The sequence below is a fragment of the Furipterus horrens genome, unplaced genomic scaffold (assembly GCF_987537825.1).
Source record: "Furipterus horrens unplaced genomic scaffold, mFurHor1.1.pri manual_scaffold_2, whole genome shotgun sequence".
Classification (NCBI taxonomy): Eukaryota; Metazoa; Chordata; class Mammalia; order Chiroptera; family Furipteridae; genus Furipterus; species Furipterus horrens.
This window is the reverse complement of record NW_028327172.1, coordinates 74,452,535-74,475,858: the sequence shown is the minus strand read 5'-3', so window position 1 is coordinate 74,475,858 and position 23,324 is coordinate 74,452,535. Positions and strand designations below refer to the sequence as shown.

At 38.8% G+C, this 23,324-nt stretch overlaps 2 protein-coding genes across 3 annotated transcripts in view; both read left to right on the top strand.

Moving 5' to 3' along the window:
* The window catches only part of NPAT (nuclear protein, coactivator of histone transcription), a 60,153-nt gene that overhangs the window by 4,076 nt on the left and 32,753 nt on the right, over positions 1 to 23,324 (top strand). The gene's annotated exons all lie outside the window — the stretch shown is intronic.
* Positions 19,844 to 20,482, top strand: LOC150018836 (NADH dehydrogenase [ubiquinone] 1 beta subcomplex subunit 6-like). 2 transcript variants are annotated; one of them, XM_090267862.1, is made up of 2 exons: positions 19,844 to 20,100; positions 20,293 to 20,482. In XM_090267862.1, the coding sequence occupies exons 1-2, from the start codon at positions 19,899 to 19,901 to the stop codon at positions 20,406 to 20,408; spliced, it is 318 nt and encodes a 105-aa protein (XP_090123988.1). In that variant the 5' UTR covers positions 19,844 to 19,898; the 3' UTR covers positions 20,409 to 20,482. The 2 variants fall into 2 exon arrangements, with proteins under 2 accessions (XP_090123988.1, XP_090123987.1); XM_090267861.1 differs by having other exon boundaries at positions 19,855 to 20,179; positions 20,330 to 20,482.

Genomic DNA, 23,324 nt, shown 5'->3' with positions numbered 1-23,324 from the left:
CTAAATCTGATAATACTTTGTCTAGCCCCTATCATCCCATGAAATACAGTAAGTCCTTATATCTTACTGCCTTTATATTTGTGTATATTGGGGTCCTGATTAACCATAACTTGTTTATTAACACAGACTTTGCTATTTGTGGATATAGTAATATAAGACATAATAAGTTAAGCCTTCCCATGAATTATATACATTTTTTAGGATATATGAAGGAGATATTTTCAGGTAGGAGAATTTTCTGTCCCTTACTTTCTTCATCAGTCACCTCTTTTTTAATCTTTACCTCTCTATAAACAGGAAAAGAGGCCAGACTCTTAAGATCCCATTTCCTAAAATTTGAAAATTTGAACACCCTTGATAATATTTAGAATTTTATCTTTCCCTTTCTTTTTCAGTTCTGTCTCTCTCTCAATCTATTCTGTTACTCATTAATACTTCCACTGAAAAACAGGCAGAAGACAGTATTGTGTAAAGAAAAAAGGAAATGTAGGCTTACTTTCTTATTTGAACATCTTGGCCACTAAGTTTACACAAAAGGTACAGTTATTTTATTCTAAAATTACTTTTAGAAAAAGGAGAAACAATAATTAATAACTAATTTTAGTTGAAGATAATTATTTGTATCGTTGTAATAAAAGATAATTGATCTTGTTTGTATTTTCATTGTGACATTTGAAATTTAGTATAATTTGTACCTAAACTTCCCCTATTATTGTAGTTGAGAATTGGTTACAGTGAGGTCCTTAATGATGATAAGCTTTTTGTAGGCAAATAACTGGTTAACTATATATATATATATATACATATATATATAAAGTGATAAATGAATATGAATGTGGTTAACTTTTACTATACCACATCATCTTAGAACTTCTGGGACAAAACACATCAAGTCTAATCTAAAATGGGAACTCTAGATTGCCCAAAGTGGAGAACAAACACTTGTTATAGAAGTAATCTAGCCTTTTAACGGAGCCTTTTCTCAAGTGTATGCTATACAAAAGTATAACGTTTTATGATAAATCATAAACTATACGATGTGTCGTGATTCCTTTCCCAGCTTATTCTAGCACAAATGACCATATTTTCTGAGAAGATTTAACTGCATATCACTACATTTCATCTAGGGCAGTGTTCTGAACCTTTATTTCATTATTGCACCCTAAAGGAATACTTTTAGAAATCTTTTTCTAATTGTCCCTCCCATGTGAAATGTCAATGTCAAAGATATACTGCTTATATAATGTATGTATACCTGTAATTTATGCATTAAAGAATGATATTTTCTTTGTTCCACTCTTCCCAGTACCAATTTTGAATGCCTTGGGGCTATGTCATTCTTTCTGAGAATGCTTGGTCTAGAGAAAATCAAATCTATTTTAAGGAATTAGATTTCATACCACTACCTGTTAGAACTCCTAAGTGGTTATGAAAACATCTGAGGTGATTAGTACTTTGGAAACTCTCCACCATGAAAAGAAACTTTATTTGGGGTTTTCAATTTAAATCTTGAAGCAACATAAAAATCTCCAACTACCCTGATTCCAGGATGATTCTTGTAGTTTGTACATATTTTACATTTCTATATCCGTGAAATCCTAGTAGCATCTGACTTGTTCCAAATAATGTAACTGTCAGAAAGCCAACCATCTTAAAAATTATTTATTTTCAGCTGGCTATAGTTTTATAGGGTTTTATAATTGAGTTGTTTGTGAAAAAGAAAAAAGGAACCTTGATCTTTCCCATCTGAGGTGATTTCACATTTTCAATGATAGGGGTATTGAAGTAGTAGTATCTGAGATTTAAAAAAGTTTTTAATACTCAGTCATGGATATGTTTATTGATTTTAGAGAAAGGAAGGGAGAGAGGAAAACATCAATCTGAGAGAGAAACATCAATAGGTTGCCTCCCATACATGTCTCAACTGGGGATCAAACCCACAACCTTTTGGGGCACAGGATGACACTCCAGCTAACTGAGACACCAGCCAGGGTGTTACTTTTGGTTTCTAAATGTTTTCCTATATTACAAAGGACAGAGCCATTGGTGTGTTATATATATGTTTCTTTCTATAGCATTAGTTAGCAAGAAGTTGGAAAACTGATTCATTAACTGTAAGTAGAAAGTGTTAAGGTGGTTCTGACATTCCAGCTAGCACATTTCCTAAAATGGGGTGACAATTTCCTTGCCCTTTCCTTTTTATAACATTTATATATAGTGACTTTGTAGGCCCACTTATTAGTTTTTTGAATTGTAGTATCTGGTTAGTTATATACAGTTTCAGGTGAAAAGAGTGGAACCTTATAATTTTAAAGTTGGAATAGACCTTAGGAACAATTGCTTTAGTATGGCAGGTCGTTGAATAACTCATTTTAATATCGAAGATGGAAGAAAATAAGCAATATTTTCAGCATATTATGCTTTATTATTTCAAGAAAGATAACGCAACTGAAATGCAAAAAAAACAAAGAGTTGTGCAGTGTGTGGAAAAGGTGCTGTGACTGATAGAACATTTCAAAAGTGGTTTGTGAAGTTTCTTGGTACTGTTGACGTTTTGGCCAAATAATTCTTTGCTGTGGGCTGTCTTATGCATGTGGAGGATGTTTAGCAGCACCCCTGGCTTATACCCACTAGAACCCAGTAGCAGGAGGTAGCCAACACATTCAAAATATCCAAATCAATGAAGTTACTGGTGAATAGTGTGTCTTTTACTTTATGGAAAAAACTAAACAGACTTTTTGGCCAACCCAGTAAGGGAATCTGTTATCTGGTAATAGGAGTATGGTACATAATGAGAGGATTGGAAAAAAAATATTCTCTGAGAAAAGTGATAGTTACACTAGATCTGAAAAATGAGTAGAAATTAGCGACAATAGGAAAAAATAAGGCTGCCCAAGCAAAGTAAAATAGTATACAGTGGCCTTGAAATAAACCTTTTTTCTTTCTTTTTTTTTTTTTTTTTTTTTTTTGCAGAATTGAAAGACCAGTCTGGCTGGGAGACATGGAATAACTAGACATAAGGCTAGAGAGGAAATCAGGGTGCAAAACAAGTAGAACCTCATGATCTGTTAATAAATTAGTATTATATTTTCTCACTGAAATATAAATCACATACCACAAAGTGTAAAACTTATTCGTTTTAGTGTATTCCCAAATTTTTGCAGCCATCAACACTATCTTAATTGTAGGACATTTCCATCACTCCAACAGACCATGCCTGTTAACAGTCACACTCAATTATCCCTTTTACCCATCCTCTGGCAACCATTAATCTACTTTCTATCTCTATGGATTTTCCTATTCTGGACATTTTATGTAAATAGCATTATACAATATGTGGACTTTGTGTCTAGCTTTTTAAAAAGATTTTACTTATTTATTTTTAGAGAGAAAGGGAGAGAAACATTGGTAGGCTGCCTCTCACATCCCCCCAACCAGAGAGACCTTTCAGTTTGCAGAATGATGCCCAACCACGGAACTACACCGGTCAGAGCTTATGTCTGACTTCTTGAACTTAACAATGTTTTCAAGATTCATCCATGTTTTAACAAGTATACATAGTCAATTCCTTTAAGCCTGAATAATATTCCCTTTTATGGATATGTCACATTTTCTTTTTCCATTTACTGATGGACACTTGTGGTTTCCACTTGTTGACTGTCAGGAAAAATACTACTGTGAACATTCGTGTACAAAGTTTTGTTTGGACCTATGATTTTAATGCTTATAGATATAAAACTAAGAGTGAACTTGCTAGGTCATATGGTAATTCTATGTTTAATACTTTAAAGAATATGCCAAGTGTTTTTCCAAAATGGTTTTACTGTTTTTATCATCCCACTGACAGTACATAAGGTTTCCAGATACTTCACATTTTCACATTAGAAACAGTCCTAAACTTATGATGGTTCGATTTATGATTTTTCCACTTTATGATGGTATTTTAAATATTGATCTTTTCCCTGACTTGCAATATGCCGTACTGTACTCTCTTGTGATGCTCTGCAGCAGCATGAACTGCAGCTCCTAGTCAACAACATGATCACAAGGGTAAACAACCAATAAGTACAATGTTGCCATCTTATTTTGGATATTGTGTTTGTATTTTAAAATCCCATCACCTCCACGAAACACCCATCTGTACCTCCAGCTTCTTTTGAGAAAGGAAGGCAGTTACTCTTGAGATGAAACTCAAGATAATTGCCTGTCTGTAGACTAATGTAAAGTTTTCTGAGCATATTTAAGGTAGACTGAGCTAATTATGAAGTTGATAGGTTAGGTATATTAAATGCATTTTCAGCTTATGACATTTTCAAATTACTATGAGTTTATCAGGAGATAACCTCATGTAAGTCAGGGAGCATCTGTGCTTACTATTGTCAGTCTTTTAAATCCAGCGATCCTAATGAGTAAGAAGTGGTTATATCTCATCGTGGTTTTGATTTTCCATTTACCTAATGATTAATAAAGTTGAGCCTCTTTTCATGTGATTATAAGTTGTTTGTAAGTCTTTTCTGGAGAAACGTCTATTCATATCTTTAATTCATTTTTTAGTATGTTCTTGTGAGAGTTCTTTTTTTTTTCAAATTAACTTATTTTTATTTTATTTTTAATGTGCTTTATTGTTTATGCTATTACAGTTGTCCCAATTTCTTTCCTCTTTGTTCCCCTCCACCCAGTGACCCCCCCTTCCTCAAGTTGTCCCCCCCTTAGTCCATGTCCGTTGGTTGTGCATATAGTTCTTCTCAACATCTTCCTGTCTACTCCACTCCCTCCTACTATGCTTCTTAATTACTGTACCATTTCCCTCCATTTCCCCCTTCCACCTCCCTGCTGACCTCCCCCCAATATGTTCCCCATACCTATTGTTCTTTTTCCACTCTCGTTGCCTATTTAGTTTGCCTTTGTTTCGATTCCCTAGCTTCTGTTGGTTCCTGTGATGCAGTTTTCATTTTAATGTTTATAGTTTTGATCCTCCTTCTCCTAAACAAGTCCCTTTAACATCTCATATAATAGTGGTTTGGATCTAATGAATTCCTTCAGTTTTACTTTGTTCTGGAAGCACTTTCCTTGCCCTTCTATTCTGAATGACAGCTTTGCTGGATAGAGTAATCGTGTTGTAGGTTTTTGCTTTTCATTACTTTGAATATATCTAGCCGGTCCCTTCTTGCCTGCAGAGTTTCTTTTGAGAAATTAGCTGAGAGTCTTATTGGGAACCCTTTGTATGTAATTCTCTTCTTCTCTCTTGCTGCTTTTAAGATTCTCTCTTTATCCTTAATTTTTGACATTTTGATTATAATGTGTCTTGGTATGGTTCTCCCTGGGTCCAGTGTTTTTGGAACTCTCTGTGCTTCCTGGACCTGTAAGTCTGTTTCCTTCCCCAAGTTAGGGAGGTTCTGCTTCATTATCTTTTCACATAATTTTTCAATTTCTAGTTCATCTTCTTCATCTTCTGGCAGCCCTATAATTCGGATGTTGGCGGCTTATAGCTGTCCGATAAGTTTCTGAGCCTCTCCTCATTTTCCTCACTTCTCGTTTCCTCTTTCTGCACTGGTTGACTGTTTGTTCCTTCCCTATGTTCGATTTGTTGATTTGATTCCTGGTTTTCTTGCCCTCACCACTAGTTTCATATGTGTTTTTGTTCATTTCAGCAGGACTAGCCTTCATTCCTTCCCCATCTTGTTTAAGATTTGCTGTTAGGTCTGTAAGCATTTTTATAAGCAAAGCTCTGAACTGAGCCTCAGAAAGATTTCCTATCTGCTGCTTCATTAGATTATATAATTGCTGGCTGGTCAGCTGCGTCAACGGGCTCTCTATCATGATCTGTGCCATCCTGTTTTATGTTTACCTTTGCTTCCTGGGCAGGACTGTCACACCTCCTACGCTGTAAGGGGCAGAGCCCCATGCACTTGTCACGACCGGGCGTCCTGTCTCACCACTCTGTGGCATTTTTTGTGGGAGTTGGGGTGCAAGATGGATTCCTGCCGTTCACTCTCTACTGAGAGACCAGGAGCTTCCTCCTCCGTCCCCACCCTCTCCGGGCCTCACAGTCCAAGGCAATGAAGGTCTGCCTTCCCCGACTTTAGAATCATAAGCTGATGGGTCTGGTGTGCAGCCAGGGTGCTCCCCAGGCGCTTCTTGCCTCCCCCTAAATATGGGTGTCTGTGCTTACCGCTGTTCTGCCTCCATCACTGCTGCTGCCGCAGACAACACAGCTTGAACTCTTCTCCTTGGCTACGCCCCTCCTACCTGTCCGGAGGAGCACCACTTCTTTATAACTTTGTATGTTGTACTTCCATTTACTTTCTGGTTATTTATGGTTTTGCGGTAGTTGTATTCCTTCTTAGTTGTGGAGGGAGCCGGAGTGTGTCAGTCTAGGCCTCCATCTTGGCCGGAAGTCAAAGAGTTCTTTATATATTCTGGATTCTAGACTCAGATATACGATTTGCAAATATTTTCTTGCATTTTGTTTACTGTTGTCTTAATTTCTTCTTAGTATCCTTGGAAGCACAAAAGTTTTTAATTTCCTATTTTTTCCTTGTTCTTTTTTTTATTATTATTATTATTAAATGAATCGACAGCCTGTGCTAATATAATGAAATATAATATAATATAAAGAAATATAATTATTTCTTTTTTTTATTGTATTTTTCTCTTGCCATTTAGCCCTCTAATACTCCCCTCCCTGCTGCAATCACCACAGTTGTTCATGTCCATGAGTCCTTTTTCCTTTTTCCTTGTTCTGCCTACCTCCTTAACTCCCTCAACAATAGCTGTCATCCTGCTTGCTATCCATGAGTTTGTTTCTTTTCCTTGTTAGTTTAGTTTGTTCATTAGATTCCACATATGAGTGAAAGTATGTGGTATTTATCTTTCTATGACTACCTTATTCCTTGTTTGCTTGTTCTTTAGATATCATATCTAAAGCCATTGCCTAATCATGTTAAAAATAAGGATTTACACCTGTCTTTTTTCCTAAGACTATTATAGTTTTAACTCACATTAATTTCATGTTCACTTTTGTATTCTGTGTGAGGTAAGGGTTCAACTTCATTCCTTTCTTTTTCATGTGGCTATCCAGTTGTCCTAGCACCAGCTGTTGAAAAATCTTATTATTCTTTTCCCACATTTAACTTACTTGGTACTCATTGAAAATCAATTGACCGTTAATGTCTGGACTGTTAATTCTCTTCCATTGATTTATGTCTGTTGTCATGCCAGTAACACATTTCCTTAATTACTTCAGCTGAGTATGTTTTAGAATGAGTAAATATGACTTCTTCAACTTTTTCATTTTCAAGACTGTTTTGGTTACTCTGGGTCCATGATCTTCCCGTGTATATTTTAGGATTGTTTTGTTAATTCCTGCACAAAAGGTAGATTTTTAAAAAAATCTTTAATCCTCACTCGAAAGTATGTTTATTGATTTTACAGAGCAAAGGGAGAAAGAGAGAAAAAATATTGATGTTAGAAACATTGATTGATTGCCTTGCAAACATGTCTTGACTGGGAATCGAACCCACAATGTAGGTATGTGCCCTGACCTGGGATTGAACCTGTAACTTCTTGGTGCACAGGGCAATGCTCTAACCAGCTGAGCCACCCAGCCAGGGCACAAAGGTAGATTTTGGCAGGGATTGTGTTGAGTATGTAGATCAACTTTAGGAGCGTAATTAACAGGCTAGAAAATTCAGTTCATTGTTGTATAAAAGTGGCAAGAACATACATCCTTCTCTTGCCCTTGATTCTATGGGGAAAGCTTTGAGTCTTTCACTCTTAAGTATGATGTTGCTATTAGATTTTAGGCATGCCTTTACTCAGTTAAAAACATTTTTAATCATGAAACAGTTTTGGAGTTTGTCAGGCTTTTTTGCAACTGCAGAGATAATAATGTGTTTTTACTTTTATTAATATAGTGCGTTCATTGATTTTTGTTTGTTTTATTGAACCATCCTTGCATTTATGGCAAAATCACATATGGTCATGGTGTATGTTCACTTTTAAATGTTACTGTATTTAGCTGAAACTTCAGACAAGATGGTGGCATAGATAAACAGTATTTGGAACCTCCTACAACCACATCAAAATTATAGAACATTATTCATAACCACCTGAAATATAGCTGAACAGAAGGCCTACAACTAAAGATATAAAGAAGAAAAAGGTAGGAGGAGCAGACACATGAACAGGCTGGCCTCATACTTGTGCATGGTGGTTAAAAATTGGAAAGGATATCTCAGCTGTCCCCATAAGGAGCAAGGGGTCCCAAGCCCACATTAGAACCCCCTAGCCCACGGTTCCCATGCTGGCAAAGGCAATCCCCATAGCTTCAGTCTGTGAACACCAGCGGGGATTGTAGCAGAGTGAGACAGAAGGACTGCTGGAGTCCCAAGTGTTCCTCTTCAAGACCCTGTCCGTGGACTTACGAAGACTTAACTCTCTCTGAGCTCCAGCAATGGGGCAACAGCTTGGAAGGGACCAGGGACATAACAGGAAGGAACTCAGTTGCCTGGTTTCAGGGTCAAGGCTGGAGGGGTAGCTTTCTCCCAGACAGAAGTGTGGCAAAGGCCCTTGTTCCTTTGCTGAGCCCTTTCCCACAGAGCGTACTGGCAGATGTCGTATCTGAGTCTCCATCAACCTCACTAGCACTATTTGCTCTGCCCTGGTGATTCCCTGAAATCCTACTTCAATCAAGTTGTGGGCCTACCCAAGCCATTTCAGTGGCTTTTCCATATAAATGACCTCTCTTGCCTCATGCTTCGAACTTCCCTAAAATATCTGAAGCAGTGTCTGGCCTCTGCATACCCAGAACTTCTTGCTAAGTGGCCCCAGGCCTAGTACTAGCAGCATCAGGCCTTTGTTGGTAGCTTGCCCTCCCCTGGGCATTTCCAAGCCCAGCAAGGGTAGCAGCCATCAGCACATTGCTCTGTAGTTCCTGCTGAGTGGCCCCAGGCAAGGCACAGGCCATGGCTGATCTTGCACCTCCCAGGAGACTCCAGAGCCAGTGCACCTGGTAGAGAACTGCAGACCACACCAGATTACCACCCTATCACCTCCACAAGCTACACATTCAAGGTGCGGATTCAATGGGCACCAAAGCCCCACTGAAGCAAGTCCTGCTCTAAAGAGTTGACACCTGCATAGCAACTACTCCTCTGTAGTCACAGCTTGTCCTCACAGCTGATTGGCATGGGAGTTAGTCTCTCCTAATGACATTCCAACAGCAACCAAGGCTCAAGTACAACAGGAGAGTGCACACAGCCCACCCTGTGGGCACCCCGGAGCCACCAGCATGGGTGACTGGGAAGGCTATGTCACTGGGCTCTACAAGACACCTACTACATAAGGCCACTGAACCAAGTCCAGGATATGTAGCAGCTCTATCTAATTCATAGAAGCAAGCACTAAGAAGCAGCCAAAATGAGATGAAGAAACAGTAGTCAAATGAAAGATCAGGAGAAATCTCCAGAGAAGGAAATAAATGAGGCTAGCAAATTACCAGATACAGAGTTTAAAGACAATGGTTATAAGGGTGCTCAACAAACTTAGAATTTCAACAGCATAAGAAAGGACATGGAAACCACAGAGAAAAATAACCAGTCAGAAATAAAGGATACATTAACTGAAATGAAGAATAAATTATAGAGAATCAATAGTGGACTGGATGAAACAGAAAATCAAATCAAGGTTTTGGAATATAAGGAAGCAGAAAACACCCAATCGGAACAGCAAATAGAAAAAAGAGTCCCCCCAAATAAGAGTATTGTAAGAAGCCTCTGGAACAATATCAGGTGTACCAACATTTGCATCATGGGGGTGACAGAAGGAGAACAGGTAGAGCAAGAAATCGGAAACCTATTTACAAAAATAATGACAGGAAATTTCCCTGACCTGGTGAAGGAAATAGACATAGAAGTCCAGGAAACGCAGTCCCAACAAGATGAACCTAGAGAGGCCCACACCAAGACACACCATAATTAAGACATCAAAGGTTAAAGACGAAGGAAAGACTCTTAAAGGCAGCAAGAGAAAAACAATTAGTTATCTATGAGGAAGCTCCCATAAGACTGTCAGCCGATTTCTCAACAGGAACTTTGCAGGCCAGAAGGGACTGGCACAAAATACTCAAAGTGATGAAAAACAAGGACTTAACAACCAAGTTTATGCTACCCAGCAAAGCTATCATTTAGAATCAAAGGACAGGTAAAGAGCTTCACAGACAAGAAAAAGCTAAAGAAATTCATCACCACCAAACTAGTATTACAAAAAATGTTAGAGTCTTCTTTAAAAAGAAAGAAAAAACATCAAAAATATGAATAACAAATGGACATAAAAATATCTTAACCATTTATGACAGCAGGCATGGACCTAAAGGATATTACGCTAAGTGAAATAAGTCAGTCACAGAAAGAAACACCTTAAAATTTTATTTATATGTGCAATTTAAAGAACAATATAAATGAGCAAACAAAACAAACTGATAGATACAGAGGACAGATTGATGATTTTGAGAGGGGAGGGCTGTTGGGGGACTGGATGGAAACTGAAGGTACTGAGAAGTAAAGGTTGGTAGTTATAAAACAGTCATGGAGATGTACAGCATTAGGAAATATACTTTTTAATAATATTGTAATAACTTTGTGTTGCCAGTTGGGTACTGGAAATATCAAGGGAACCACGTTGTAAGTATATGATTGTCTACTATGCTATACACCTGAAACTAATAAAAACTGATATTGAATGTAAAAATAATTTAAAATGTTACTGGATTTAGTTTTCTAGAATTTTATTGAAAATCATGTAACTTTTTCATTAGTGATATGTGTAATGTTCTTGTGATGTCTTTGTCTGGTTTTAGTATCAGATTATTATTAGCGTTAGAGAATGAAAAGGAAAATAATCTTTTTTTAAAGAGTTTGTGAAAGATTGGTTTGATTCTTTTTTAATTTTTAATAGAATTTACCGATGAGGCCATTTTATCCTAGACCTCTCTTTGTGAAGTTTCTTTATTATAGTTCAATCTACTTGTTATAGCTCTGTTCAAATTTTCTATTTCTTCTTGACTCAGTTTAGCTACTTTGTGTCTTTCTAGAAATTATCCACTCCACCTAGACTCACTAAATTGTTGACATAGAACTATTCATCGTATTCCTTTATAATTTGATTTATTTCTGTAAGGTCAATAGTATTGTCTCCTTTCATTTTCTGATTTTAGTAACTTAAGTCCTCTTTTTTTATTTCTTTGGTTAGTCTAGCTAAATATGTCTTTTTTGTTTATCTTTTCAGAGGACTAACTTTTGGTTTCATCGATTTTTCTCTTCTCCATTTCATTTTTTTTCTCTAATAACTATTATTTCCATTTCCTTCTTTGAATTTAGTATACTGTTTTACTAGTTTCTATTAGTGGTCGGATATGTTGTTGATTAGATGTTTTCATCTTTTTATAACAAATATTTACAACTGTAAATATACCACTAAGCACTGCTTTAGCTGTAGCCCATATATTTTAGTTTGGGATGATGTGTTTTTGTTTTCATTTATCTCAAAACTCTTTCCATTTTTCTTGTGATTCTTCTACCCTTTGGTTATTTAGGAAAGTTGTTTGATTTCCATGTATTTGTAAATTTTCTACAGTTCTTATTAATTTCATTTCACTGTAATTAGATAGTATATCCTGTATGATTTCTCTCTTTATAAATTGTTTCAGACTTGTTTTCTGTCCTAATAATAGTTTATCTTGAAATTTGTTTATGTGCGCCTGAGAAGAATATGTATTCTTCTGTTGTTGAGTGAAGTGTATTATAAATGTCTTTTAGATCTAGCTAGTTTATAGTGTCCAGGTCTTCCATTTCTTTCTTGATCTTCTCTCTAGTTGTGTATTATTCAGAGGGGGATATTGAAGGTTATAACTTTATTGTTGAATAGTTTTTTTCTCCCTGTACTTCTGTTAATTTCTGTTTTCAGGGCCTCTCGTTGGTGCACATTTGCTTGTAATTCTGGTATTTTTGACTGATTAAAACTTTTATCATTTTCTTTGTCTCTAGTAACAACGTTTATGTTAATGCCTACTTTTATATAATATATCCTGTCCAGTTCTCAATTAGTTGCTGTCCAGGTGTTTTGTTTTTTCCCCCATCTTTTTATTTTCAACCTGTTGCGATTTTCCACTCTAAAACTTGTCTATTGAAAGCATATAATTGAATTATGTATTTTATTTGTTCTCTGAATCACTACCTTTTGATTAAACATTTAATCCTATTACTGTGTAATGTAATTACTAATAAAGTGTGCTATATACCTAATGTCTGTCCTGCTCTTTTATTACTGCCTGTTTTAAATATTTCCGATTTACCATTTTAATTCATTGTTATCTTTGTATGTTTTATATTTGAGTTAAATAACCTTTCCTGGATTAGAAACAACTTAATTTCAATATTATATAATAATTTCATGTGATGGAGGGAGACATGACTTAGGCTGGTGAACTCACAATATAATTTACAGATGATGCATTATAGAATTGTACACCTGAAACCTACATAATTTATTAAGCAAGGTCACCCAAATAAATTCAGTCAACCAGCCAACCAATAAAATGAATAAAATTTGCTCCTATATAACTCCATTCTCTTCCCCCTCCTTTTTGCTGGTAAGTTCATATAAATTACATCTTCATATATTCTATGCCAATCATCCCAGATTTATAGTTACATTATTCCCTTACTTATCGCAGGTATTACGTTCTGGACCCCTTCCCCCCCGCCCCACCCCCACCCCCCCACGAAGTAGGAACCTTACATTTATTCTACACTCAAACCTACGTAACTTTAACAACATCAGTATACAATACCGCAAAATCCCTTGATATAGCAAAAGTCCGCTATAAATAATTAAATATTATATTTTTAAAAATCCTGTGATAAGTGAACTGTGATATAGAGAGGGACTACTGTATTGCCATATGTATTTAAAACAGAGAGGAGAAAAGTGTTAGAAACAAAAAATTATTTTTACTGTTTTATATTTACCTGTGTTGTTACCTTTACCAGTGTTCATTATTTTTTTAATGTAACTTTGATTTACTGTCTAATGTCATTATATTTTAGCCTGAAGGACTGCTTCCCTCTAAAATTGCCATAGGACATGTCTGCTAGCAACATGTTCTCTGAGTTTTGTTTTTGTTTTTGTTTTTTAAACTGAGAATATCTTAATTTCTTTATTTTGAAGAAGTTTTGCTAGATATAAAAATCTTGGTTGACTACTTTTTCCGTCACCACTTTGAATATGTCATCTCACTACCTCTGCACTTCATGGTTTCAAATGAAAAATCAACTGTTAATCTTGAGATTCCCTTGTGTGTGATGAGTTGCTTCTCCCACTTTCAAGGTTTGTCTTTATCTTTTGACAGTTCAGTTATGATGTGTCTTGGTATGGATCTCTTTGAGTTATCCTACTTACAGTTTGTTGAGCTTCCTGTATAATAAGTAGATTAATGTCTTCATGACATTTTAGATATTCTTGGATATTGTTGCTTCAAAAATTCTTTCTGATCTTTATTTTCTCCTATCTCTTTCTGAGACTCCCATTATACTTATGTTGGCACATTTGATGTGTCCCACAATTCTCTGGGACTGTTCACCTTTCATCGGTCTTTTTTTTATTCTGTTCCTCATTCTGGATAATCTCATTTGCTTATGTTCAACTTCACTGATTCTTTCACCTTCCGCAAATCTGCTGTTGAGCTCCCTCTAGTGATTTTTCATTTCAGTTATACATTTCACCTCCAGAATGTCTATTTCTTCCTTTTTTAAAGTATATTTTATTGATTATGTTATTACAGTAGTTCCAATTTTTTTCCCTCTTTGCTCCTCTCTGCCCGAAACCCCCCTTCCCTCCAGCAATCCAAATCCCCTTAATTCATGTCCATGGGTTGTGCATATAAGTTCTTTGGCTTCACCCTTTCCTATATTATTATTAACTTCCACCTATATTGTACCAATCGATTATGTTTCTTAATCCCTGCACCATATCCCAATTTTTCCCCCATCCCACTCCCAGCTGATAACCCTTCTAATGATCCCCATACCTATGATTCTGTTCCTATTCTGGTTTGCTTAGTTGGATTTTGTTTTTATTTTTTAGATTCAGTTGTTGATAGTTATGAGTTTGTTGTCATTTTAGTGTTCATAGTTTTGATCTTTTTCTTAAGTAAGTCCCTTTGATTGACATTTCATATAATAATGGCTTGGTGATGATGAAGTCCTTTAGCTTTACCTTGTCTGGAAAGCACTTCATCTGCCCTTCCATTCCAAATGATAGCCTTGCTGGATAGAGTAGTTCTGGTTGCAGGTTGTCTTTCATCAAATTAAATATTTCTTGCCAGTCCCTTCCTGCCTGCAAACTATCTTCTGAGAAATCAGCTGATAGTCCTATAGGCACACCCCTGTAGGCAACTCTCTGCCTATCTCTTGGTGCTCCCAGGACTCTCTCTTTATCTTTTACCTTTGGCATCTCAATCATGATGCGTCCTGGTGTGGTACACTCTGGGTTCAGCTCACCCGGGACCCTCTGTTCTTCCCGGACATATATGTCCATCTCCTTAGCAAAATTTGGGAAGTTTTCCTCTTTTTTTTTTCAATTCTTGCTTCCTCATTCTGCACTGGTTGACTCGTTTTTTTCTGCCTTATGTTCCAAATCATTGATTTGAACCCCAGTTTCCTTCCCTTCACCATTGATTTTGTGTGGATTTTCCTTCGTTTCACTTAGCATAGCCTTCACTTCTGCTCTTATGCATTTGCCGTACTCAAGCATATCTTGATAAGCCTGTGAGCATCTTTATCACCAGTGTTTTGACTTCTGCATCTGTTAGGTTGGCTATCTCCTTGTCACTTAGTTCTCCCACTGGACCTTGATTCGTTTCCCCTTTTGGGCCATACTTCTCTGTCTCCTCATGCTGACAAGCTCCTATGTTTGTTTGCCTCCACGTCGCAGGTAGAGCTTTAACTCCTGTTACATTGTAAGGGGCGAAGCCTTAGGGATTCATCAGGACAGGGCGACCTGTTTCACCACGTTGTGAGCTGTATGTGGGGTAGCGGTCCAAGAGGGAACAATGCCACCTGCCCAGCACTTGCCCCTTTTCCAGGCACCTCTCCCACTTCCAAACTGGACTGGCGCCCCTGTAGCTGCTGCCCTGGCTGTCCTTCTCAGAATGGGTGGTTCTGCCTCCACCCCAGCCCCCACTGGTCTGCACAGTTAGAAGCAATGAGGCTTGATTTTTCCCAGTTCTGAGACCGTGAGCTGAGCAGCTAGGAACACTCCTCAGGTGTCCCTCCTGATTTTTTAATACGTGTAACTGTGCTTTACACTGGCCTGCCGCTGCTACCGCTGCTGCTGCTGCCACCACCACACCGAGTCCTCTCCGCCCTGACTCCTCCCTCCTACCTGTCTGGATGAGTATTTCTTCTTTATATCTTTGTTTGTTGGACTTCCATGCAGATTGATTTTCTGGAACTTCTGGTTATTTCTAGTTTTGAGATAGTTATATTTCTTCTTAGTTGTGGAGGGAGACACAGTGTGTCTGTCTACACTTCCATCTTGGTTGAAAGTCTATTTTTTTCTTATAATTTATCTTTTATATCTTTTTGATGAGTCATTGTTATAATTTCCTTTAGATATTTAGGCCCAGTTTTCTTTAGTTCTCTGAACTCATTTAAAATAGCTGACTTAAAGTCTTAAGTCTACTGTCATGGCTTGCTTAGTGGTAGTTTCTATTAAGTGCTCTCCCTGCCCCCCTTAGATAAGCTATACTTTCTTGTTTCTCTTCATGTCTCACATTTTTTGTTGACGAATGGACACTTTAAATAATGTGACAATTCTTGTAATCAAATGTTTCTCCCTTTTTCATGTTTATTACTCTGTTGTTAAGCAGTTCCTGTTTGTTTAGTTTCCTGATCTAATACTGTATTAATGTCTGTCTTCTTTGAGTTTGTATTTTATGATTGTACATTGATTTCCTTAGATAATTGGAGTCAGTTTGTTTTCCATTATTTGCCAAGGGGCTGTGTATACTTGGGGCATGCTTCAGCATTTATCTAAGCAGCTGACAACTCTGCCTTAGTATTCACTTGCTCAACCAGAGGTGAGGGTTTTTTCTGAGTATGTACGTTGCCCCACACTTGCACATGACCTAGTGTTTCAGGACATGTCAGAGCTTCTTCAAAACCCCCTGTGGACTTCTTACCAGCTTTTCTTTTTTATATTGTTTTGTTTAGCTTATTTTTTGTCCCAGCTATTATTCTGCATCACAGGCAGCTGTGGTGTTAAGCAATTCCTGATGATTATTTTAAGCAAACTCCCCAAGGGGAATATTGTTTGCACTTGATGAGCACTGATTTAAATCAAAGACAGTGTATGCAAGTGGGCTTTTATAGCGAATTGTCACACAGGTCAAATAATGACAGTTCCAGGGAACGGCGTTTTAGAAAAATTTCAGCCCCATCTGATTCCTGCACTGACTGCTAGGTTGATGGTTTTTGCAATGATTGCAGGTTGACGACTACGCTGGGGAAATGAGCATGGAAATAGAGCAAGTTACAATACAGTACCACAGTGCCAATGTTTTCGGCAGCCGTCCGTCTCGAGAGACGATGGTGTAGCTTCTTAAGAGTCTATCTGCACCGCCGAGAATGGCTGTGCAGTCCGACTCGGGAGTGACACGGTATCTGTCTCCTCCCATGTTGAATCGACATCTTGCGATGACGCTGGAGTGTCCTCTCCAGTGAAGCTGAAGCTACAGAGCCTGGGCAGGGTGATATGGAGGGTCTGCTGTTGCCCATGCAGCAGACCCCCCCCTCTCTTCGCAGCTGAAGGGTCCAAGGGAAAGACGGAGTCAATACAGCTTGGCTTCAGGTGCGCCGCAGGAGTTGCCGGTGTTGACTACAACGTCAAACCGCCTTAGGGACTCCGGCTCCGGATTTTCTGTCGGGGTTTACTCCCTTAGCCTTTCCCCTGAAGAGGTATGCCGCAAGGCAGCGGAGGTTTTTTGGAATCAGAGTTTTTCTTCTCTGATGTGCCCTGACTGGAAGATCGAACCAGCGACACTTAGCTCGCAGGCCGACGCTCAATCCACTGAGCCAAACCAGCCAGGGTCAGTGCCAATGTACTTACTAACATTTAGCCATTTTTTAAAAATATATGATCCCAGATTTTTGTAAAACTTTGATTATTTTTGAGAGTTCTGTAAAAATAGATTTTGACTATTTATATGAGTGTTGTCGTTGCTTTTATGGTTGAAACGATTTTTTAGAGGTACTCAATTCACTAATCCTACTGAAGCCACTCAGAATTTAGAAGTATAATATTGTATGAAACTGGTTTCTGGCCCTGGCCTGCTTGCTCATTTGTTTGAAGCATCATTCGATACACCCAATGCTTGCAGGTTTGATTCCCAGTCAGGGCACATACCTAAGTTGGAGATTCAATCCCATGTTGGATGCATATAGGAGGCAACTGATCTCTCTCTCTCTCTCTCTCTCTCTCTCTCTCTCTCTCTCTCTCTCTCTCTCTCTCTCTCTCTTCTCCTCCCCCTCTCCCCCCCTTTCCCCTCCTTCCCTTCCCACCCTGCAAAAAATATTGATAAGGATAATAAAAAGAAAGAGCTGGTTTCGTTTCCTTTCCATTGGTTTTTTAAATTTTTTTTTTATGCTATACTAGTATTTTTAGTGGTTGGTTTAGTTAAATCTTAGAGTAATCCTAATAAACAAAAGAACAAGGATAGGCTGCTAGTCAGGAATAATAAAGTCTTCATATGTGTAAAACTACCAAGTGTTGTTTTATAATATTGTTTTGTCAATGTGAATTTTGTGTGAATGATTTAACAAGATTTTGTTAAAAAGTTTCAACTAGTTCTGCTGAAATAATGAATGTTTGTATTCCCAAAGGGTATAAAATAAAAAAGGAGTGCCTCTGTTATCTTTCATGAAAAGTATTTTTGTACAATTTTTTCTTAAACCATTAGGCAAATAAGTGAAGTATACAAGTAAATAGCATTCAGAGAATGTAGTTTTTGATAATTCACTAAATTAATATATGCCATCTACTGACTTAGTTGAGATCATGCAGGCATGTCAGGGGGTTAGCAAGGGTCCACAAGCCATGCTGGGTCTTGGCTTCAGCAGCACAGAACTCAAATATGAGCCAGCACAGACGTTAAAAGTAGTTTATTAGTGAAGCAGTGAGACAGAGAGTGAGTTATTCCCATTAGCAGAACTTACTTCCTTTATTAAGGTTCTAATGAGGGAATAAGATATTCAGTAAAGGGGAGGAATATTCAGAATCTTCCCAGGAAGACTTCCAGCCAAGATGGAGGCCTAGATTGACACGCTTCATCTCCCTCCACAACTAAGAAGGAATACAACTACCGCAAAACCAGAAATAACCCGAAGTTTCAGAAAATAAATGCAAGTCCAACATACAAAGTTATAAAGAAGTGGTGCTCGTCCAGATGACTATGAGGGGCGAAGCTGGGTGGAGAGGTCAAACTGTGCTGGCAGCGGCAGCAGCAGTGACAGTGGTGGGATGGCAGTAACCACAGACACCCATATTTAAGGGGATGTGAGAAGTGCCTAGGGAGCACCCCTGGCTGCAGACCAGACCCGTCGGCTCGAGATTCCAACACTGGGGAAAGCAGACCCCCATTGCCTTGGCCGGTGAGGGCCGGAGGGCGTGGGGATGGAGGAGGAGGCTCCCAGTCTCTCAGCAGAGAGTGAACAGCAAGAATCCCTCTTGGACCCCCACCCCAACAGAAAATGCCACACTGTGGTGAGAAGGGTCATCCGGTTGTGACGATTGAACAGGACTCCGACACCTAAAGCATAGGAGGTGTGAGAGCCCCACCCAGAAAGCAAAGGTAACACAAAACTGTCAGGATGGCACAGATCATGATAGGGATCCCAGTGAACGCAGCTGACCAGCCAGCAAATGTATAATCTAACGAAGCAGCAGGTAGGAAATCTTTCTGAGGCACAGTTCAGAGTTTTGGTTATACGAATGCTTACAGGCCTAACAGCAGATCTTAAACAAGACAGGGAAGGAATGAAGGCTAGTCCTGCTGAAATGAATGAAAACACATACAAAACTAGTGATGAGGGAAAGAAAACCAGGGATCAAATCCAGAAATCGGAATATAGGGAAGGAACAGTCAACCAGTGCAGAAAGAGGAAACGAAAAGTGAGGAAAATTAGGAGAGGCTCAGAAACCTATGAACAGCTATAAGCGGGCCAACATCTAAATCATAGGGTTGTCAGAAGATGAAAAAGACGACTTAGAAATTGAAAAATTATGTGGAAAAATAATGAAGCAGAACTTCCCTAACTTGGAGAAGGAAATAGACTTACAAGTCTAGGAAGCACAGACAGTTCCAAAAACACTGGACCCACGGAGAACCACACCAAGACACATTATAATCAAAATGTCAAAAATTAAGGATAAAGAGAGAATCTTAAAAGCAGAAATAGCGAAGAAGGAAATTACATACACAGGGGTCCTCATAAGACTCTCAGCTGATTTCTCAAAAGAAACTGCAAGCAAGAAGGGACTCGCAAGAAATATTCAAAGTAATAAAAAGCAAAAACCTACAACACGATTACTCTATCCAGCAAAGCTGTCATTCAGAATAGAAGGGCAGAGAAAATGCTTCCAGGACAAAGTAAAACTGAAGGAGTTCATCAGGTCCAAACCATTGTTATATGAAATGTTAAAGGGACTTGTTTAGGAGAAAGAGGATCAAAACTATGAACATTAAAATGAAAACTGGGCTTTGCCCAGCAGGAGTGTGCTTAAGTGACAGGACCCTTGTTCAGGGACGCGCTATTTCCTTCTGTGTGAGTACCAGTGGCGACATGACGGGGTATACGCCAGACGAGAAACTGCGGCTGCAGCAGCTTCGAGAACTGAGAAGGCGATGGCTGAAGGACCAGGAGCTGAGCCCCCGCGAGCCGGTACTGCCCCCTCAGAGGCAATGGCCTATGGAGAGATTCTGGAATATGTTTCTGCAGGACCAGGCCCCCTGGAAGAACCTGATCTATAGGACATACCAACACAGTGTCCTTGTTTTTACTCATGTACTTATACCTGCCTGGATTATTCATTATTATATCAAATACCATGTGAATTTCCTCCTGTGTGCAAGGCACTGTTCAAAACACAGGGCTTCAGCAGTGAACAAATCAGATTGCGTCCCCGCCCTCATGCAATGGTTAGTCTTGGAGACTGACAATAAATAGATAAACAAAGAGACAAAATCATATGCCATTGTAGACAGCAAGCCCAGAATATTTCCAGGTGATACAATTCTGGAGACTGGAGAAGTAATTTCACCAATGAAAGAATTTCCTGATCAACATCATTGAAGATTAATTTAAAATTTCAGAGGCATATGAGCCCAAGTTTTGTTGCTACATTACCATATTTACTGAATGTATATTCTGGAAAATAACTAATAAAGTGTACTCTCAGGTAAAAAAAAAAAAGAAAACTGTATCACAACAACCAACAACAGAAACAAGGGAACAAAAACAAAGACAAACTAAGTAGGCAATGAAGAGTGGGAAAAGAATTATAGGTATGGGGAACATATTGGGGGGAGGTCAGCAGGGAGGGGGAAGTGGGAAAGGGAGGGAGATGGTACAGGAATTAAGGAGCATGGTAGGAGGGAGTGGAGTACAGGAAGTTGTTGAGAAGAACTATGTGGACAACCATGGGAGGGGGCAACTGGGGAGGAGGGGATCCCTTGGTGGAAAAGAACAAAGGGAAAACAAATTGGGACAACTGGAACAGCATAATCAAAAAAGCATACTTAAAAAAAGAAAATCTTCCCATGAACTGGGTGGAGACTTCTCCATGGAGCTCTGTCGACCACACTTGTTCCTTACATGAGCTTTCTGTTTTCGATCATGCTCATGCCAGGTATGTCGTTTTAGCATGCTAATGTATTACAATGACTGTATAATGAGCAAGGTGTTACTGTTAGGTGAAATTAGTCACCATGTTGAATCTAGCCGGTCTCAGCCAGTTTTAAGCCATAAATCCGGTTAGGGGGGGTTTTCCTTTTTTACAGTTTCTGTAGTGTTTATTTCTTATTTTTTTATTTTTTATTTTTTTCAAGTCCTGTGTCCTGGTGTTTTTTTGTGAGCATTTCTTACACTGTATCATTTCCCTCCCTTTCCCCCTTCCCCCTCCCTGCTGACCTCCCCCCAATATGTTCCCCATACCTATAATTCTTTTCCCACTCTTCGTTGCCTACTTAGTTAGTCTTTGTATTTGTTCTCTTGTTTCTGTTGTTGGTTGTTGTGATACAGTTTTCATTTTAATGTTCATAGTTTTGATCCTCTTTCTCCTAAACAAGTCCTTTTAACATCCATATAACAGTGGTTTGGATCTGATGAACCTTTTCAGTTTTACTTTGTCCTGGAAGCACTTTCTCTGCCCTTCTATTCTGAATGACAGCTTCACTGGATAGAGTAATCGTGGTTGTAGGTTTTTGCTTTTCATTCCTTTAAATATTTCTTGCAAGGCCCCTCTTGCCTGCAGAGTTTCTTTTGAGAAATCAACTGATTTTCTTATTGGGACCCCTTTGTACATAATTCTCTTCTTCTCTCTTTCTGCTTTTAAGATTCTCTCTTTATCCTTAATTCTTGACATTTTGATGATATTGTGTCTTGTTGTGCTTCTCCCCGGGTCCAGTTTTTCTGGAACTCTCTGTGCTTCCTGGACCTGTAAGTCTATTTCCTTCTCCAAGTTTCATTATTTTTTCACATAATTTTTCAATTTCTAGTTCTTCTTCTTCACCTTCTGACAATCCTATGATTTAGATATTGGCCCGCTTATAGCTGTCCATAGGTTTCTGAGCCTCTCCTCATTTTCCTCACTTTTCGTTTCCTCTTTCTGCACTGGTTGACTATTTGTTCCTTCCCTATGTTCTGATTTGTTCATTTGATCTCTGATTTTCTTGCCCTCACCACTAGTTTCGTATGTGTTTTCATTCATTTCAGCAGGACTAGCCTTCATTCCTTCCCTGTCTTGTTTAAGATCTGCTGTTAGGCCTGTAAGCATTCGTATAACCAAAACTCTGAACTGTGCCTCAGAAAGATTTCCTACCTGCTGCTTCGTTAGATTATACATTTGCTGGCTGGTCAGCTGCGTTCACTGGGATCCCTATCATGATCTGTGCCATCCTGACAGTTTTGTGTTACCTTTGCTTTCTGGGTGGGGCTCTCACACCTCCTATGCTTTAGGTGTCGGAGTCCTGTTCAATCGTCACAACCGGATGACCCTTCTCACCACAGTGTGGCATTTTCTGTTGGGGTGGGGGTCCAAGAGGGATTCTTGCTGTTCGCTCTCTGCTGAGAGACTGGGAGCCTCCTCCTCCATCCCCACGCCCTCCGGCCCTCACCGGCCAAGGCAATGGGGGTCTACCTTCCCCAGTTGGAATCGCAAGCTGTCGGGTCTGGTCTGCAGCAGAGGGTGTTGCCCAGGCCCTTCTTGCCTCCCCTTAAATACGAGTGTTGGTGCTTACTGCCATTCCGCCGCCATCGACGCTGCTGCCACAGCCAGCACAGCTTGACCTCTCCACCCCAGCTTTGCCCCTCCTACCTGTCCGGACAAGCACGACATCTTCATAACTTCATATGTTGGACTTGCATTTATTTTCTGAAACTTTGGGTTATTTATGGTTTTGCGATAGTTATATTCCTTCTTAGTTGTGGAAGTAGCCAGAGTGTGTCAGTCTAGGCTTCCATCTTGGCGGGAAGTCTCCTGTGTCTGTAGTGTTTATTGATTGCTGCTGTTTTACCACACACTCTTCTCAAATATGGAGGCTATGAAGCAGAAGAATATTATTTCCATTTTAGTGATTTTTCTGTTACTTTATTGATTCTCATGTAACCATTAATGTGCAGCGATTACACTTTATTAAATACTTTATTTTTCTAGTTTATCTAGGGTTTCTCCTATTAAACATCCGTCCATTTTATAAATTTTACTTTATGGCTGCATAAACTTATGTTTCTGAGCAGGGCCGTAGAATCTCAACACATTCTACCTGAGATTCTATATTTGATATGAACCTGCCTTAGAGTGTATATGTGAGTGTGTGTGTGTGTGTGTGTGTGTGTGTGTGTGTGTATGTATGTATGTGAGTGTTGGGCTGGCCAAAAAGTTCGTTTATTTTTTTCCTTAAAATAAGACTAATTTTTTCATTTTCACCTGTAACTATTGATTTGAGTATGTTGGTTCTTTCCCGCTATTGGCTTCTAGTGGGTAGAGGC

Coding starts and splice junctions, on each gene's coding strand:
- LOC150018836 (XM_090267861.1), top strand. CDS start 19,899: ATGACGGGGTATACGCCAGACGAGAAACTGCGGCTGCAGCAGCTTCGA. Junction 20,180..20,329: donor TACCATGTGAATTTCCTCCT/GTGTGCAAGGCA, acceptor CAGCAAGCCCAG/AATATTTCCAGGTGATACAA.